The sequence below is a fragment of the Pristis pectinata genome, chromosome 4, assembly GCF_009764475.1.
Source record: "Pristis pectinata isolate sPriPec2 chromosome 4, sPriPec2.1.pri, whole genome shotgun sequence".
Lineage (NCBI taxonomy): Eukaryota > Metazoa > Chordata > Chondrichthyes > Rhinopristiformes > Pristidae > Pristis > Pristis pectinata.
Window position 1 is genome coordinate 72237017 of NC_067408.1, and position 17531 is coordinate 72254547.

The 17531-nt window shown below is 36.3% G+C and overlaps 2 protein-coding genes across 10 annotated transcripts in view; one reads left to right on the forward strand and one right to left on the reverse strand.

Annotated features, from left to right (window-relative positions):
* The window catches only part of LOC127569991 (proteolipid protein DM gamma), a 145624-nt gene extending 133053 nt beyond the window's left edge, over window positions 1-12571 (forward strand). For 2 of the 4 annotated variants that reach the window (XM_052015143.1, XM_052015142.1), the window contains exons 5-7: window positions 4184-4257; window positions 4430-4495; window positions 6669-9506. In XM_052015143.1, the coding sequence (XP_051871103.1) occupies window positions 4184-4257; window positions 4430-4495; window positions 6669-6749 (221 nt within the window). In that variant the 3' untranslated portion in view covers window positions 6750-9506. Of the gene's footprint in view, window positions 1-4183; window positions 4258-4429; window positions 4496-6668; window positions 9507-12272 lie in introns of those variants that run through there. The other 2 variants (XM_052015141.1, XM_052015140.1) reach the window with 2 other exon arrangements.
* Window positions 12572-14338: 1767 nt separating this feature from the next.
* The window catches only part of ofd1 (OFD1 centriole and centriolar satellite protein), a 72786-nt gene continuing 69593 nt past the window's right edge, over window positions 14339-17531 (reverse strand). For 4 of the 6 annotated variants that reach the window (XM_052015138.1, XM_052015136.1, XM_052015134.1 and 1 more), the window contains 2 exons: window positions 16155-16234; window positions 14339-14487 (listed from right to left, as the gene is read on the reverse strand). In XM_052015138.1, the coding sequence (XP_051871098.1) occupies window positions 14445-14487; window positions 16155-16234 (123 nt within the window). In that variant the 3' untranslated portion in view covers window positions 14339-14444. The remainder of the gene's footprint in view (window positions 14488-16154; window positions 16235-17531) is intronic. The other 2 variants (XM_052015139.1, XM_052015137.1) reach the window with 1 other exon arrangement.

Consider the following 17531-nt stretch of genomic DNA (forward strand, 5'->3'; position numbering starts at 1 on the left):
ACTGGAAATATGGAAATAGACTCTGAAAATCACAGAATGACACAAGAGACTGGGACAGAGTTGATCCAATCAGTCGTGAAGGGACCAGCAAAACACTCGCTGCTATTTGACCAATATACAATTTTAATTCAGTGCTGATGCAGGGTTTTGACCCAAAACATTGACAATTCCTTTCCTCACACATGCTGCTCGATGCACTGAGTTCTTCCAGCAGATTGTTTGTTGCTCTATAATTTTAAACTGTTGCTCTGTATCTTAATTTTTTTTAATTGTTAATAAATCTAATCAAATTACTCTGGAACCTGGTTCATAAGTAATCAGGAGAGTACCTCCAGAAGGGAACTAACCTCCAATGAGTACTAGGACTTTGGAAGTGGATCCACATTGGATGAATTTGAGGTGTAATGCTAAGAGATAACAAGTCATTAAAGTACCTAGGAATAACATCACTTTACAGTGATTGGTGCAAAGTCACAGCCATAAAACAAAAGCACAAGTAACTATGTTATGGGAACACCATCATGTAAGTAGTTCATTTTTTTTCTGTCTCTATCTGTGGCTAATGCATCATTTTAATCTCTCTCTCTGTAGCTAATGCTTCATTTCCAAACCATCAGGGAATTTATTTGTTTGCATTAGATACCACCCCTGATCGAAAGCAGCTGTGCTTTTGTTTACTATAAAACAGATTTCTATTTCCTGTAGCATTTTAAAATGATCTTAAAAATAAAGTCCCATATGTCTTGAAGGTTGAAACATTAATGTATTCACATGCAATATTGCGGTGAGTACTATATATTGAAACTGAAGGAATTCAAGTGGAACAGCCCCTAGGGGTTCCCATTGTGAAAATCTGAATAAATAATAGATTGTTTCTATTTTTACATCACTGGTTAGCATTCTTTAAGAATAATGCATCATTATTCAGATGTTATCATGCCCCTGCAGAATGATAGGGCTGTATTTTATTTTGTCTCTTAACCTAACGGTAACTGTTCAAATCTTTGAAAAGAACTTTTTTCAAAGGACTTGGTTCTCTATTAGAAAAACAAGGCAGTTTTTCTGAAGACGAGCACCACAGTATTTGTTAAATGGAATGAGAATATATTAATACACTGTGCACCAATCTGAAAAGTGTAAATTTAGCAAGACCTGCATTACGTTCTTTACTTCCAGTAATCTGTTTTTAAAGCAGTTCGGCAAATGTTGGGATCAGAAATGTTACGGAGTAATACAGCACAGAAATGGGTCCTTTGGCCCAACCAGTCCATGCTGACTAAGATGCCCATCCAAGCGAGTCCCATTTGCCTGTGTTTGGCCCAAATCCCTCTAAACCTTTCCTATCCATGTACCTGTCCAAGTGTCTTTTAAATGTTGTTTATGTACCTGCCTCAACCACTTCCTCTGGCAGATCATTCCATATACAGACCACCCTCGAGGTGAAAAGGTTGCTCCTCAGGTTCCTATAACATCTTTGCTCTCAGCTTAAACCTATGTCATAAATGTTGAATAGATTGATGGAAAAACCAAACTGAAATATCCAACAAGCAACTAAACCTGGCTCAAGATTTGATTATTTTAGGCCAATTTTGTTTGAATTGACTTGTCACTAGTTTTGAGTGTTAAATGTTATGGGACACTTAAGGGTTGACAGGTCCCAGGACCACATGAGATCTATTGCAGGTTGCTATGAGAAGCAAGTGAGGAGATTGCTAGGCCGTTACAGAGAATTTTTGCATTTTCATTAGCTACAGGCAAGATACCAGAAGACTGGAGGATAGTTAATGTTGTTCCTTAAGAAGAATAGCAGAGATAAGCCAGGTATCTACAGGCTGGTGTACCCTACATCAGTGGTAGGGAAATTATTGGAGAAAATCCAAAGGGTTAGCCTTTATGTACATTATGTACGGGGACTGATCAGGAAGAATCAGCATGGCTTGATGTGGGGGAAATCCTGCCTTACTAATTTGAGTTTTTTTGAGGAGATAACAGAAGTTTGATGAAAGCAGGGTAGCAGACATTGTCTATATGGACTTCAGTAAGGCATTTTACAAGGTCCCACATGATGGGCTGGTCCAGGAGATTATGATACATGGGATCCAAGACAAGCTGACTCATTGGATCCAAAATTGCCTTGGCGATAGGAGGCAGAGGGTAGTGGTGGAAGGATGCTTATCTGATTGGAAGTCTGTTTCCAGTGGTGTACTGCAGGGGTCGGTGCTGGGACCCTTGTTGTTCGTGATATATATCAATGACTGGATGTGAGTGTAGGAGGTATGATGACTGAGTTTGCAGATGCCACAAAAGTTGTTGTGGATAGTGAGTAAGGTTGTCTAAGGCAACAGTGGATATAGTTCAGGTGGAAAGTTGGGCAGATTATTGGCAGATGGAATTTAATCCTGACAAGTGTGAAGTGATGCATTTTGAGAAATCATTTACTTGTATACAGTAAATGGTAGGATGTTAAGGAATATTGATGAGCAGAGGGGCCTTTGGGGTTCAAGTCCTTAGTTCCCTGAAAATGGCCAACACAGGTAGATAGGATAGTGAAGAAGGCACATGGGATGCTTGTCTTTATAAGTTAGGCCATATAATATAAAAGTTGGGATATTATGTTGTAATTTTACAAAACACTGGTTAGCCTACTTGGAGTATTGTGCGCGCCAAAGGAAGCAGTTGCACTGGAGAGAGGGCAGAGGATATTCACTGGGATGTTGCCTGGGTTGGAAGAGTTAGTTCTGGGGAGAGATTGGATAGGCTGGGCTCGTTTTCCCTGAAACGAAGGAGGCTGACGTGTGTCCTGATGAGGGGTATATAAAATTCGAAGAGGCATAGATAAGACAGATAGTCAGAATCATTTTCCCCACAGTAGTGGTATCAAAAACAAGAGGGCATAGGTTTAAAGTGGGATGAAGAAGTTTTAAAGGGGATTTGAGAGGAAAGTTTTTTCTAAGACAGAGTTTGATATCTGGAACTCACTGCCAGAGGAGGTGGTGGAGTCAGATACAGTCACTACATTTTAAGATACAGTTAGACAGGAACTTAAATAGAAAAGGAAAGGCATAGCAAGATATGGGCCTCGTGCGGGCAAATGGGAATAGTGTAGATGGGCAAAAAGGCCGGTGTGGACGTGATGAGCCCAAGGGCCTGTAACTCCTTAGCTTCTATTATGTCTCCTATTTCCCTTAGCACTCTATAATGCAAAATACTTTTTCTATTTCCACAAAGCTGATTTAGTTCATAAATTTAAATTCTTAGGCTGTGTCCCTGCATTCTCCTTTATACATACCAGAAGACGCAAAACCCTAGCCTTAGTTTGCAGTTCAAAGCATGGGCCCCTTTGTAGTATAATGATCACAAATGGTTTTCTAATCATTAACATCCTTTTTAGGATTATGAGTGTTAATAGACAAGAATAAGGTGCTCAGTCACACTGAATCTCACACATTAAGCACATCACAGAATTTATGGAAGAAAAATTTGCATGCATTAATTCTATGCCTATCTTATATTTCCTACTGAATTTAATGGAACCGGGGTAACAGACTCCTTCCTCAACTCCTTTCCCAGGATTTTGAAGGTTTCTTCTTGATATTCAAAATAGTTTGGAACGGTGCCAGCAATTGTTTTATTATCCAAGGACACATCTGAGACCAAAACCTGATTGTTTGAAAAGTTGATAGTTTTAAAGAAAAATCAAATTTGTGTTAATTTTTTATGATAATTGAACTCTACTGGATAAATTATACATGCACTTAGTTATTGCAGAACAGTGCAATATATCAATCAGGTTTCAATGCCTCAGCAAATCTCTGCAATTTACATCAATGCTAGGTAAAATTTGATTTGGATCGTTCATCAAACCCTTGGCTAAAGTACCGTACATCTGAACACAATGCACCTTAACGTCTTACTTAAGAATGGAAGTGATTTGAAAATGAGTTATAGACATATTATACCAAATATACCTTTTACTTTTTATATGCCTTCTACTGAATTTATTAAGAGAGGAAATGAGGCAAGAGGAAGATTATATTTCAAATAAAATGAATGCATTACTCATTACCACATGGCAGAACTATTGGTTGATAGATTGTTAATTTTATTTTACCATCTTTCCCAAACTAAGATGGGAGTGAAAATTGAGATTTGAAACCTGACTCCTCTTTGATTGCCTTGTCAGGTATTATACCCTGGAATGCTCAGCCTGGCAAAGCTTGTGGTTCAGACTTGACCGCCATCTGCAACACATCTGAGGTAAGCAAACCATTAAAGTACATCTTTATAGGAGTAAGATATTATGCAGGAAAATGTGCACATGTCCACATCAGCAATTTGCCAATCAATTGAAAGATTGCACTTATTTTTAATCACCAAAGATGTTTATGGGAGCGAAAAATGTGGTTAACCATGTTTCTCTTCTTTCCAGTTTGATTTGTCCTATCATCTGTTCATCGTAGCTTGTGCTGGAGCTGGTGCGACTGTCATTGCACTGGTGAGTGAAGTCCAAAAGAACTAGACCCAAGCCCTCTTATCAAATATTTCCTGTTTTAAGGACCATTGAATCCTTCTCCAAGTCAGGGAATCCTGCAGGTTATTCTTTACCCTTAAGGTTGGCCGTTACAGTCTGTAACATTTGATGCAATAGTCACTCCTCAGGTCTTCCCTTGCGGTAATGGATTGCCTTCTCATTTCATTAGGAAACCTATGCTTTGCTAATGACTTTTGCAGAATACTCCTGAGTGAAAGAAACACAGGAAGGGACAATCAACGTGATTTTTGTTGGAAGGTATTAAATATTGAAAATTGTTTGGGATCATCCTTTAGTAGGAACCCAAAATGATTTGTAGAGCCAACTCTAGATGTAGGGGGACACTCTGCAAAAAAAAAAAAAAAAAAAATGCCCATAGATAGAGCACGTAGTTATTTTGGGGGCTCAGGTGTGCACCTGTAGAAAATTCAAATATCTTTAAGCGAAATGGTAAAGTCACCTCAGACAAATTCCTTGAAAACTTGTATTCCCATCTTTCCCTCACATTAGCTTATGTTCAGTCTTTCTCAAGTGCTCTCACTTATAGTTTTTAAACATTCAGAATCTTTATTTTCCAGACTACAGATTCACATAGCACAGAATATTCCTCAAAAGTGGAAGAAGCTTTAGTAAATTTACCCTCATATACTTGCACACACTCTTAATCTTCCTCACTTAGCCTCATTTGCATCCTTTCAACCTCCTTAAAGTAAGGCTTTCCCGAATTTAATAACAAGATGTAATTTGGACTCCCTAACTGGCCTCGTTAAAAAGCTGTTGCATAGGAAGGCTTGCAGTGCTGGCTACATCCAGGAAGTGGAGAAGGTGAGAGTAGAATTAGCACTGGGATAAGAGTCAGGATTGATAGATCTTGATGAGAACCATCTGTGAAGAAATACAAAGCACAGTTGCCTTGGAAGGAAGCAAAGTGATAATGGTGCTTATCCGTCAGGGTTTGTCTCCTTCCAAGCCAGATAACCTTTTTATACCACGGATAAAATCACTTGTCATAAATTCTTGATATAGTTGAGATACCATGTAAAGAAATAAGATGGCAAAGAAAGATGACAGAAAACAAGTTATTTTTCAGAAATATGAAAAATGAGACAACTTGGGAGACTGCACTAGGAACAGTTTTTAAAGTTGTAGGTTCAGTTATTTAATTAAAAAATCCATCAAGTTGGATCTAAAATTTGCTGTTTGCTATATATTGGTCTATTACTTTACAACACCATAATGAAGATGCTTCATAATTGCAGCAGTGTAAAATTTCATTTCCAAACGATAATTTATGGTGACACAGTAAATTATAGGCAGTGGGTTCATACAGAAATTCTCAATATTTATTCAGTGAACAAAGGGACACTAAACCTCACAAAACAGGTGTAATGATTTCATTATTATTACATATAGGAAGATGGCAAAGAGGAGACATCCAATGAGATGGGTAAACTGGACAAGTTTCCTGCCCGACTCATTTCTATTTGCCATTTTGTTTATTTTTTTTCTTTCCCATATTGGTTGAGCTGATCATCCTGTACACTCTGAGTTCCTTTGAATTCTTTGAGGGGGCTTTGTGACTCCTGTGGAAAGGGACAACTGGGTAACTCTACACATTTGCCTCTGACCCATTACTAAATTTACTGTTTCAGCAGAAATTCGACAATAGTTATTGTTGGAGAATGAGATTTGAATTTGGTGCCTTCAATATTGTTCTGGAGTTGTAATTAATCTAGCATTTCTGTTCCCAACTTATTTAATCAGGGAATTGTAAGACTGAAAGTACACACTGAGAATCATTTACTGTGGAACTCCTGTTTTCAGGATCTTACTGCAACCTATTCTGTATATATAGTGTTTGACGTGTTTGTATCTATTAATGAATGCTGTTTGTACCTACTTTAGAGTAAAAGTTCTGTGTGTTCCAAAGGTTTGCACTGTACATTCTAAAAATCTTGTTTAAAATCATGTTAATTGAAAGGGCCCAATTTGCTTGTGGTTACTTCTGCCAATATGGATGGATTTTTTTTGTTACCAGACGGTATTGCAAGGTGTTTGTGTGGATTTGCAGTGTTGTGCCTAGGGTGTTGGTATTGATGAGCACTGTCTTATCACTTGTTCTGTTTCCTTCTACCAGCTCATCTACATGATGGCTACCACATATAACTTTGCTGTTTTGAAGTTTAAGAGTCGAGAAGACTGCTGCACAAAATTCTAAGTTGCTATAGAAGCAGTATACAGAGCTCTACGAGCCGCACTGAGTAGCTTGAACTACCACTGACACCATGGACTAAAACAGAATTTATTAATCTGCATTTTGCAAATGAAAATTTGTACATAGCATAAGAAAGCTTCATTTAGTATCAACTCACTTAAAGCACTCTTTTTAGTTTCTTATTTGAACTAACATGGCCATCATGAAAATGTAAGATCTGGCTATTTTTATTTTCTAATATGGGGATAAATGCAGGTAAAGTCACCAATGGCTGAAGAAATAGTGAGGAAAGAAAATAATACAAATGGTTGTCCCAATTGGTCCTAAATTTATTGTTCCAAGGTCCACCTAGGAGCCAACAATTGCTTTTCTCTGATATTTAATAGATCAACTGGCTTCGTTCAGCCAATTTGCCAATACCGAGCAAGTTTCCTGACAAATAAACATAATTTTAAAAAAAGGTTAAAAATGAAACCAAATGGCAGATAATAGTTCTATGCACTTGTATATCAGTGCTAATTTGGTTACATCATAAAGGAGTATATCAGAATAGATGAGATCACCAGTATAGTTTGAGCTTTGAAACATCTGGAGTACCAGTCTATGAGAGAGTAGTTTTAAATCTTGCATTCAAATGTCTGTGTTTTATAACCTATGTTTCAGAAATTTGACTGGAGCTAGACAAACTGTGTAGAGTATACTGTTTAATATTCATTGGATAAAATAAAAACAGAAAATGCTGGAATATACTCAGCAAGTTAAGTAGCATCTGAGAACATCCACAGCATTTTGCTTTGCACAATTGGCAACTGATTTTTGAACAATCAGTGTCACTCAACAGACAGGGAAAGGTTATACATTATGGCCTGGTCCCAAACTATTCATTGACTTACAGATCTGCTATAGATTTATGTCTCCCTCAGTTATTGGTTAGTTATGAATACAAAAGTTTTTCAGTTATAATCAATATAAAATAGAACTCTTGTTACAAAGAGCATTCGTGATTATTGGTAATTAAATCAAAAAGATGCTCCTGAATTCAAATCCTGTGTAGAAGAGTCAGTATTGCAATAAATTACTTTCTATAAAGCCTTTTTACAATCTTAATCCAACTCCTGTTATCAGAACTCTCACAGATCCACTTTGTCTTGTGCTACAAGTTCTTTTCATGAGTTTTGCCTGAATTACAGCAATTAGTCTTTGCCACTGGTCCACTAACTGGAACCTATATTTGCAAAGGTTTGCCCGCTCTGGAAATTCAGGTGACTAATAATTTCGAATTTCTAATTGGATTATAGCACTATATTTGACATCAAGGATACAAAATAACAAAATCAACTTGGGAAGTATAATTAAAAATGCTGAAATTTTAGTTGTCACAAGACTTTTTCAGCTTTAAATGATAAATTTGGGTTTGGGACACAATGCACTCTTTTGATTAATCTTTTCTCCATATCATTCCCACTGTAACATTTTCGTTTTTTGCGTCTTACACTGTCCCAATGAAACTCTTGAGCAACAGCACCACCTCATCTGACTAGCAATGTTTAAAAATTTCAGATGGTTAGCAGTTCTAGCTTCTACGTGTTGTTTCCAGCTAATCATAGTTTTATTTTCATGGTAATTTCATATGATTTTTCAGCTTCAACTTGCATTTCCTCCAGATCTATCTTTTGTTGTTTGCTAATCCCTTTACCACCATCTCTCACTCTAACTTGCAAAAGGAGTGATCATAATTTGTCTTCCACCCTATCATACAGACCCATCCCTTCTGACATACCCCCTCCATTTCTCTCTCATTTAAAATTCATTTGATCTCTAACTTTTCCCAGTTATGACGCAAGGTGTTTGACCTGAAATATTAACTGTTTTTCACTCCACAGATGCTGCCTGACATGCTGAGTATTCCATCACTTGGTTTTATTTCTGTTTCAGTAGTTTAGTTTGCATTGGATGGTAGTTTAAAACCACAGAAATGTCTAAGTTGTTCATGTAAAAGGCTTCATGTTAGGGACATATATAACAAAAATCAACATTATAAAACTAGGTACTTCCCTCTCAAAAAAAACCTGAAGAAAGTACTTTATGTTGCAACAGAGCAGCTTTAAAAATTACATTGAGATAAAGTACAGTAAGTTCTTTTTGAAATATTGAACAACAGCAAATGATTAGTCAAAGACAATAAAACAGCCTTGGTCCTGGAAATAGACTCTTTGAATAGCCAGATCGTACATCTTACAGAAGGCAAAGATGTTTTGGTTGTTGGAACACAGAGAAGGTGAGAAATAGATTGCTTGGTTTAAAAAAAACTGCTTGGAATGTAGGCTCTCTCACCCATCCTTGCCCCCCATCCCTCTTCTTCCTACAAGTAGGGTTCTTCATTGTGATGCTGGGAATACACCAATTTGAAGCTTAGTAAGAGATTAAGAATGACTACATTAAATACTAATAGAATTTTCCCCTGCAGTTACAGTGTTGGCAGCCAAGAGGTAGTTAATTGTATCTTGTAATTAAGTGTAACACTTGCCTTTGCCAGACATCTTTTTAAAATCTTCAAATGTGCCATTATAATATTTGTTAACCTCAAACTGCATGCTTTACACTTGTTTTTTAGTTACCTTTTGTTACAAAAATTCCCACTTTTTGGCATTATTTAATTTTCTTAATACAGTATTTTGAAATTGTATGTATAGACACTTTATTGACTTTCAGTCATTTTTTTCTTCATATACTCAAAATAAACATGCTTTCTTTACAAAATCGCTGCCTTTTCGTGATTTTCATCATTCTTCAGCCAGTTATGCTTTTAGGGATTGCACGGTGTTCCTTTTATTATTTATCTCCTCCCCAGTTTGATCTCGCCAGTCCACTTTCTCCTTCAGCGGGAAAGGTGGAAACAGCTGTCGAGCAAATTTTTATACACCTTGTAACTCTGCTCCATTATCATTAGCCATCAAGGGGCAAAAGTGATACGGACTGTCTCTCTTCCATCCATCACTTTTACTGAAGCTTTTAGTACTGCAAGATTTTAAATTCAGTCCAGAAACAAAGCTACTTCTCAGGGATATTTCAGCTTATTTTTTAGTATATAGCTTTTAGTATATAGCTTATAGACATTTATATAGCTTTTCCCTTAATAGCACAGATATTTTATTAGAAGGTAACCCTGTAACTATTGTTTGAAATGATAATTTATAGCAAAGCATGTTAAACTATTATCAACTATAACATGCGTATATTGCAAATCTGATTGTAGCCACGTTTTAGTTGTTAACAATAAAGGAATGCATATCAGCTAAAAGCGTTAAGTGAATTAGAGGCAGTTGAGAATTACCATCCTTCGATTGCCAATGATTGCTCAGCCATTTCATTTGCTTTATTCTCTGGTGACTATCACTTTTTCCCTCTTTCAATATGCCAAAGGACAGCGAGTCCTCTTTCCCATCACTGTGATTGTTCAACAATCCAATAGCAGTACTCTGAGTTTCTTAAGATTTGGTCAGGTATTTTTTTGTATGCTTTAGTTACAAAAGAGATGAACCAGATTTTATACAGATTAATGCATTTTGCAAGGGAATGAGTTACCAACCCTGATTCAATTAAGTGGTGCTGGCAGCTGCACTAGATTGTACTCTCAGAAGTATATCAGAGTTCTTCTCATTGGCTAATCACTCAATTCATAGATTTAGTTAACCTGATGAGTTTCCAGTTTGGTGGCAAAGTCGCATGTGAACCTGAGAGTTGGGGAATTTTATTTGGAAGCAGAAGGATTATCCTCCATTTGGCCAGATGTGGGTAAGATCATTTTGAGGTAGTGATTACTCTGAAACTTTATTTTGTCTAATTTCTAACTATGGAAATGGAATGTATACTGGGCTTTCCAAGGAATAGCTTTATAAATTGACACTGAAGCACTTTTGTATATCCCTGCCAATTTCTTTTTCTGATCTCTTATTTTTCCCCTTATTATCCTTGAAAGCCTTGTTCTCGAATATAGTACCATTACCTTCATCTTCTCTGCTGCCCGGTTTTCCAGTATGTTCCTCATTAAGTCTCATTCCTAATTTCACCAAGTTCAATTCTCCGATGAATGAGTCATTTTTTAAAATCAACATAAATGACGTCAGGATTAACTGCCCTTGAGAAAGTGGTTGTGAAATGATTTCTTGAGGTGTTGCAGATCACATGAAAGTATTTTCACAGTATTATTGCATAGGGAGTTCCAAGATTTTGACCTATGGATAATGAAAGGTGAGATACTTCCAAGAAGAAGTGTATATAACTTGAAGTTGGTGACATGTCCATGTATTACATGCTCTTCTCATCATGGGTTTGGGAGTTGCTTTCAGAGATATAAGCATCGTCTCTTGGCCACTTGGGGATAATGTAGTGCTACTGAGCCACTTATACCTTTGCACTCCACAATGCTACTTACAGCTGCTCATCAACATAAGAGTAGTACTGCTTCTTGATCTGAGAAAGGGTAATATGGCATAATCAGTTAGAAATCATGTTGCCTGTGTGTCCTGCTGTATTCAGACTTCATTCACAGTCAATGTTGAGGACTCCCAGGACCACTCCCTTCCACCTGTTATAAGACCACGTCACCCCCTTTGGATCTGGTCTTCCAGTGGAAAAGGACACAACATCTTGGACTTTAAGCACACTGATAATTAGAAGATATGATTGCTTTAGTCTGTGGTATAGCTCTCCCAGTTTTGCCACAAATTCTCAGAATTGAGTAGGACAAATCTGACTAATTGTTTTTGTCCCTGGCCATCCAGAAAGGATTACATTCTTTAAGCTTTTTCCTTGACCAATCATCATTTTAAGCATCTTTCAAAAGACTAAGTCATATTCTTACTGGCTTTTTTTTTTAAATAAAAAAAGCTGTAACAAAAGCCCCAGACTACGTTGAAGTCACTGACATAGATGTAGATGCATCTTCCCTAGGACACTTGTTTTATCTACAATTTGTAAATGTAATTAACATTTTAGCATCATCTAGCCTGCACATCTATTTACTTTATTTCACATTCAGGCTCTTTTGTATCCATGTTTCAGATAAAATGTACCCTGCAATATCTAGGATTTATTCAGGAGATGAGCATCAACTGTAGTTTAGGATATTGCAGACATATACTGAGAAAATTATGTCTGCAAAAAAACAAATAAAACTGAATGCTGTTTTGTAAGATATGATTGTTTGCTTTGCTTTGACCAAAGGCTCATGATTTTGAAACATTTTCAGGAAGGAGGAGACATGAACAATTTTCCAGGAAGACCTGTTTACAGATAATTCTTCATGAATTAGCTTTCATACTAAAGCTTTCATTGTGTTCATAGTTGTCTTTGTATGAATCCAAATAACATCGAGGTTATCTTTTTATCCAGAATGACACTATCCCTAATGTTACCCTTTATTATAACTATGTCTTAATAATGAGCTCAGAGTAATCAGACAAGCAGCATGCTATATGCATCTTGACATGCTTACTAGCCATCCTCCTCACCCTTCTCTTCCAGATCCATTTCCTCATGATTTTGTCTGCAAACTGGGCGTACTTGAAGGACGCATGCAAAATGCAAATATATCAAGATCTCAAAACGAAGGAAGAGCAGGAACTCCACGATATCCATGCCTCCCGATCAAAAGAACGACTGAATTCTTACACATAAGAGGAATACAGTCCAACGTTTACCAACAGAGCCATTCAACAGATAACCTAGCAGCCATGATAAATCTCTAGGCTGCTGTGTAGTGCAGATATGCAAGTGCTAGTTACAAAACTGAACATATACAATGATCAGTTTGCATTAATTCCTGTATTACAGTTCAGTTCATAAGCCTCTGGGAAAGAGGACTTAGTTTGACAGTTTCATTCCATCTTAAATTGCAATTCGGGGGAAAAAAGAATCAGCATTTGAAAAGTTATTAGTATTTTGGCCCAAGTTTTTTTTTGTTTCCCCATGAATGAACTAAATTTGCTGCACAACTGCAACCTACATTATATGCACTGCAAGGAAATGCACACTAAGAAAGTTAGCAAAAAAAGATGAAAGTCAACTTCTGAAATCCAAGCAGACACTTCCACATGTTTAATAATCTCCCACTTTATTACTGTGGGCCAGGACCTTTATACTTTCACTATTAGCAAATCTAAAGGGTTCTCTATAGTTTAAGTATAGCTATTTTTTTTAAATATACCTTACCCAAGTATTTTCTGTGTTGCTAATATGCAAATAGTAAATAAATATAACCTAACATGTTAACCATTCTTTTATCATATTAAATATGAAGTTTAATTTTAGAACACTCACTATAGTTGAAGTTAACCAGCACCACTCATCATATACTTCTAGTTCATTTCCAGTACCATAATGGTAATAGTGTCACATCTGCTACAGATTTTTCTCAAAAGTTTTTTTTTAAGGTGTTAGAATCTTTTTACTAAACATTCTCATATGATTAAGATGTGCAAAAAATTAATGCTTGTAGATTTTATTTTTGTTTTGTTAATTTCTGTATCTAACATTGTTTTATTGTTAAGTGCTGCAGTAAAATCTTTCATACTGTTGGCCTGGAAAACTACCTGTGACAAGTTCCACTAACAGTCAACCTTGTGTGACATTTAATTTCTTATTTTCTGTTTTGTAATTAATGTTTATAATATACAGCTTTATTTCAAATCAACGTGTAAGTTTAACCAGGTTTAAAAAAAACACCATAATACATGCAAGGAAAAAGAAACAAAGTTCTATTTCCATACTGTGGAAATTTACTTTTCAATTTTCTTTCTTAGTAGTTGTGCTAACTCATTAACGATCAATTGATTAAAAGCTCTTACTTGTAGACGGTGCAAATGTTTAAAGTAGTCTCATTATACATTTCTAGTATGTTAAATTCTTTATTTCCAAGGCAATACAGTTAAATGTATTGTTGGACAAACTAAGCATGTGGGTTTGTTTCTGAAATGCTTTCTTTGATCTAAGAATTAAGGTTTTGTTGTTATAACAGAATGTTACTGTTTTGTTGCTTGAGCAAAACGTTTTTACCCAATGAAATTGTATCATGTAGAATTTTCTATAACTTACCACTTTTATAATCTGATAAGTAAACTTGATATTTTCTACTGTAAGTGAAAACAGTTTCCTACAGTTCCCTTTAAAATGGTTACCCATTACAGCTGAAGCTATCAATCAACATTCTGGGGTGAAGATGCATTCGTTTCCTAATTGTCTTATTTCCAGATTTTTAATATTTCTACCTATCACCTTGATTGTAAAATGTTTACCTCACTTTTCTTTTTGTACTGTGTACCATTTTTAATTAGCTTCCTCTTGATTTATTTTCCTGTTGTCACTGACATATGGCAAGTCAAGTCAATCCAGCTGTAAACAAAAATCTATAGCCAGGCTAGGAAATGACTGAGAATTCAGATCAAAAGGAATAAATTAATATCTCTCAAAATTGTCCAGCTACACGAGGTTAAATTTATTTGCCAATCATCCTCTTATTATAGGACCTTTACATAAAAATCATCATTTACCATCAGGGTAAGTATTTTTGGAAAAACTGTCTCTTAAGGCATAAGATTTATAAAATTTCAATAAAACAATTTATTTAAAAAATGTTGAGTGTAGCTTAAATGCATTCTGTGATGGTCTGTATTAAAGATCTGTTGTTCTGTGGCAAGTTCACCAGAATGTATCATCAGTCTCTTCATGTGAAGCTGCAGGACTGTAAAAAGAAATGTTACTGTAAGCAATCAGTGGGCAGGCACTAACATTCACTGTAGACACAAGCCTCAGTAAAACAGTTCACTTGGTGGAACTCAAATATGAAATCCTGAAAGCCAAAGTTCTTGATCACGTTGATGGAGCAAGGCTTGGTGTGAGCATGGTAAATGCAAGGACTATGTGGGGAAGGTACTAAATGAGTATTGCACATTAGTATTCATCGAGGAGGAGGACGGGGAAGAAAGTGAGATCAATGTGGGGTATGCTGATAACTTGGAGCATGTTGAAATCAAGGTGGTGGTGGTGTTGGGTCTACTGAAGAACATTAAGATGGATAAATTCTCAGGGCCTGATGGGATCTATCCCAGGTTACTGAGAGAGGCAAGGAGCAATCTGCAGCATGTGCAGCTAGATAGGTTTTGTTTAATTTGGCATCATGGTCAGCACAGACATTGTGGGCCAAAGGGCCTGTTTCTGTGCTATACTGTTCTATGGTTTATGTCTCATGCTACACTGCTCTCACACAACTTGAGGCTATTACCTAGTGAAATAAATGAAGGTTCAGTGAAAAGATTTAAATTTATCATCTGACTCAAGAATCTTGTTTATACCAAAGAAATGGAGAAAGAAAGAAAACAAGCTGAAACATAATGTCTATACAACTATTCTTTCTAACAGCATGGTGCAAAATCCTTCAGTAATCTTTGTTTTGGGTGGGTGAATTGATGGGAGGAAGAGAATGGAAATAATAAATAAATTTGCTGCATTTTATATACTGGTAAGTTCTATGGATGCCACTCAGCTATGGCTGTGAAATTACAATGATCCAGATCATGCAGAGTACCAGAAAACTCAGATCAGTTCCTGACTTATCCACATGCACAGTGAAAGGCTGAACCAGTCAGTTCCTTCCATGTTCTGCCAGTGTGCCTGTATGGCATCTAGAAATGGAACAAACTGCCCTTTGAATTCCATAGCAAGTCACACCTGTCTCAGGCTCAGAGCCTTTGGTGATTTCGATAAGGATTGCAAGGCAAAGATTTAGAAGGCAGAAGGAAAGGCATTTCTTCTTTAACATTTAGCTTTCATGTTTAAAATTATTTACAACATTTGGTTAATTTGTTTAAAGAAACTCTTTTAAAATTTATTTCAATTTAAACTATTTGTAAATATTTCTGAATGTCAGCAAAGCTCTGACCTCTACTTTGGCAGCTGCCAAAGGCAATCAGGGGATTTTGGGGGTGGAGCTGCTTCATTGCCCGAGGCCCAGTCTTTACTGATACCATGCACGTGGACTATGGGAGGAGGGCAAGTGAGATAGTCTCTCTGTATCTGGACAAGGTTAAATGCAGGATCCAAGTCAGCAAGATCTGACCCAATGTGAGTTTTAGGAGACATATTTCTGTTGACATTTCAAAAGCAAAATACTAAATACAGATTACTAAATTAACCATTTGGAACTTAGTCACCTTGTTTTTTTAAAAAAATCAGATAATATGAACAAACTTCACAGCGTAAAAAGATTTGCTTCTGACAGTCAATATTCATTCGAATCATATTTGCAATGGATTAAATTGAACATAAATGGTTTTGAAAAGACCTGAAAGAACATGGAAAAGGTGAGAAATATCCTTATAATATTTTGAAGTCATCCGACTTTGTCCTCACCTGCCAGTTTTCCCATCAGACAGTGTTTGGAATAAAGAACTCTCTTCTCCCACTTCCTTCTTGGAACTCTGTGAAGAATACTGTATAATCATTGGATTGTAGATGTATCACTGTACAACTAGACCTTTACTACATCCCCTGTTTTAATTTCTATACCTCATTAACTCAACACTCAATTTTATTGAGTACCTTTTAATGTAGAAAAAGATTCCATGGTGCTTCAGGAAGGACATATTGGGAGGGTTTGACCAAAGAAATTGATCAATGAGATGGAATTTAAGGAGAGCTTAAAGGAGATGAAAGATCAAAGGTTATAGGTAGAAACTCCAAACTATAAGATTCAAGAAGGCACAGTTGCCAATGGTGAGATAAAGGAAAGAAGAATGCTTATAGACATAAAAGGTTAAGGGATGCCAAAGGACCACAAGAAGATTAAGCGTGGCCAAGACTATGAACAGATTAAAACACAAAAATGGCACCAGGAGCTTGGAAAAACTTGATAGCAGAGATTTCAGCAGCAAATGGGTTGAGGTGTTTCAAGATAAGTAATCCTGAGAAGGTGCAGCTAACAGTCTTTGTGATGGAGAAAGTATTTCGAGTTAATTCAGAATTTGGAAAATACAGCAGTGACATACTTAATGCTACTTTAAACTGTCACTTTCATCCACTCCATAACAAACATGATCTACATCTAAATCTGTAACATTATTTCCCACAGCTTCTACCTCAACTGCCTCTAAAAACCTCACATCTACCACTGTCTTATACAGGTTAAAATGCCCCAGTAAAAAAAAAACAGCAGTTTATCCCTTTCAACAGATCATCTTCTATCTCCTTTAAAATGACTGAAAACATGCTGTTCATATTCTAGGTATCACCACACTTTCATGCCCACGTGTAATGAATACTTACAAATTGAAACTGAGCAATCAGCAGACGATATTATTAGCTTGTGCTCCACTATCAATTATCAATGTGATAAGAAACATGCTCATCCCCAATGTATGGGAACTCACACAAAAACACCGTGAAAGGCTAAAAAAGAGTAATAAGTACTGCTTTTCAGATTTCCTTCATTAATTTGTTTTCCTCCAACCTTCTTTTCCAGTGTGGACTGTAGCACCAACACAATAATGGTAAATTCTAAATCTATTTAAAAAATTGCAGGAAAATCTCAACAGTTTCTGTTTTTAGCTTAGCTCCAATTTAGCAGTAGGGCATGTTGTGTGACATCAGAAGCAACTGTGAAATATCAGAAGCAATATTTTAGTAAAATGTTCTCTTGGGTATTTTCAGAAAATTAACAGATTAAATCACAGCTAACCCTAACCCAATTATATATTTCCACCCAAAAAATATGGAATAAAAGATAAATAT